Raw genomic sequence first — 1,641 nt, forward strand, 5'->3', positions numbered from 1 at the left:
TGAAGCAAGGACGCACAGTGGTTTACATTTGGTAAAAGCAGAAAGGATGTAATGAGCTACTGTAGGATTCCCCGCATAGTGCATACAGTATCACCAATGAAGGACTGACGTCTGTCAAATGGTCTAACCACATGGGCAACCACTACGCATGAGGTGTTAGTAGTGGTGATGTTTCCACTAGCCATCAATTAAATCCACTCCTTGCTTGTGCCTGAGAGTCTCCAGTATTCGACTCACCTGTGGTGGCAAACAGGTGCAGATCCATCTTATTTGGGTGTGTCAAAAGGCGTCTTCAAAAAGTGGAGTACGGTAATTGTGTTACTGGAATCCATCGTAGTTGAGCGATCCTCCAAATCACATTTGCATCCACGTTTTCGTCTGTTTGATGATTATGGTGTATCTCATTGTGCTCTCACCTGTGCCAATCACACAAGGCGTAGTGGTGGGTAGTCGGAGTGAATAAGCATTTGTGCTAAAGGTTAAGGGAGTGCAAAGCGCACCACAGTTTGCCATTCTACTTGGCACTTTTCATGGGCAAGCCAAATGGTCAAGTAGAGTGGGCACACTGATGGCACCTGTGAATCCGTAGTAAGGAAAGATGTGACCGGACAGCAAGCAGAATTCAGTCCGCATTTATTTTATTATCCACCTTCAGTGCGTATCAGATAAGGACTGCCACACTGATTGCAGCTTCATTTAAAAGTCCAGACTGCCGCAACTTACATAATCTACTAGACGAAAAATAGGAAAATGCATGAAGCGAGTCGAAACCTGATCCAATGTAGTAGCAAAAGCAGGGGAAGAAGATTATGGGTTTAAGTGTGGTCTTGCCTCAGGAAATGCTGGTGAGATCGTTATACTTTGACCACTTACCACCACGCCCTCTGTGGTTGGCACAAATCAGAGCACAATGAGATGAGCCATAATTAGACAGGCGAAGAAAATGTGACTGGGCGGCTTGCACAAGTGAAGTGAATTTTCACACAGCAATTACTACACCTTGCTATCGAAGGCGCCATCGTCACACCCAACTGGGGTAGAACCACTCAAGGGCTGATGAAATGTAAGAGTGGGTACCAGAGGAGTCGTGCGTTGATTGGCCGAACGAGGCTGGCATCTGGAGTCCTTGCGGCAGCACTAGTCACATTCCGATGCCAGTACATTTGGTTTAGGTGAGGAAGTGGGGTGTATAGAAGATAATACCAAAAATTAAGCCTTAATTCAATAGTTATCTCGAAGGCTTCCTTTCAGATCAGGGTAGAGAGATTCCTGGCTTTCATCACCAATGAAAGGACTATTGGAGGCTCTGACGGGAGCATTGAGTGGACCCAATTGATGCCATGTGGAATCATCACCACTACCAGTACCACCATGCGTAGTTGTTCTCGATGTGGTTGGATTATGTGACGGGCGTCAGTCCTCCATTAGTGATACTGTATACACAATGCAGGGGATCCGAGCGTAGTTCGGATCATCCATCTCTGCTTTTACTACACTCAAGCCATTGCTCATATGCGCCTCACCCGCTTGCCTATGACCTCCGACCTCTGGATCGGGCATAACAGGTTTACTTTCACCTCCGAAAATGAACATCTCATACACTGAAAAATCCACACTAACATGGAGGTTGCGTTGCTTTGC

At 46.3% G+C, this 1,641-nt stretch overlaps 1 protein-coding gene across 1 annotated transcript in view; it reads right to left on the reverse strand. All coding sequences in view use genetic code 11, as the record gives it.

Annotated features, from left to right (window-relative positions):
• Positions 1 to 1,413: 1,413 nt before the first annotated feature.
• Positions 1,414 to 1,641, reverse strand: part of EGR_10630 (Heat shock cognate protein) — a gene marked incomplete at both ends in the record, with an annotated part of 1,031 nt that continues 803 nt past the window's right edge. Inside the window, one exon of the mRNA XM_024499879.1 lies at positions 1,414 to 1,601. Coding sequence (XP_024345703.1) covers positions 1,414 to 1,601 — 188 coding nt within the window. The remainder of the gene's footprint in view (positions 1,602 to 1,641) is intronic.

The sequence above is a fragment of the Echinococcus granulosus genome (genome assembly GCF_000524195.1).
Source record: "Echinococcus granulosus chromosome Unknown EG_S00244, whole genome shotgun sequence".
NCBI classification, from domain to species: Eukaryota; Metazoa; Platyhelminthes; class Cestoda; order Cyclophyllidea; family Taeniidae; genus Echinococcus; species Echinococcus granulosus.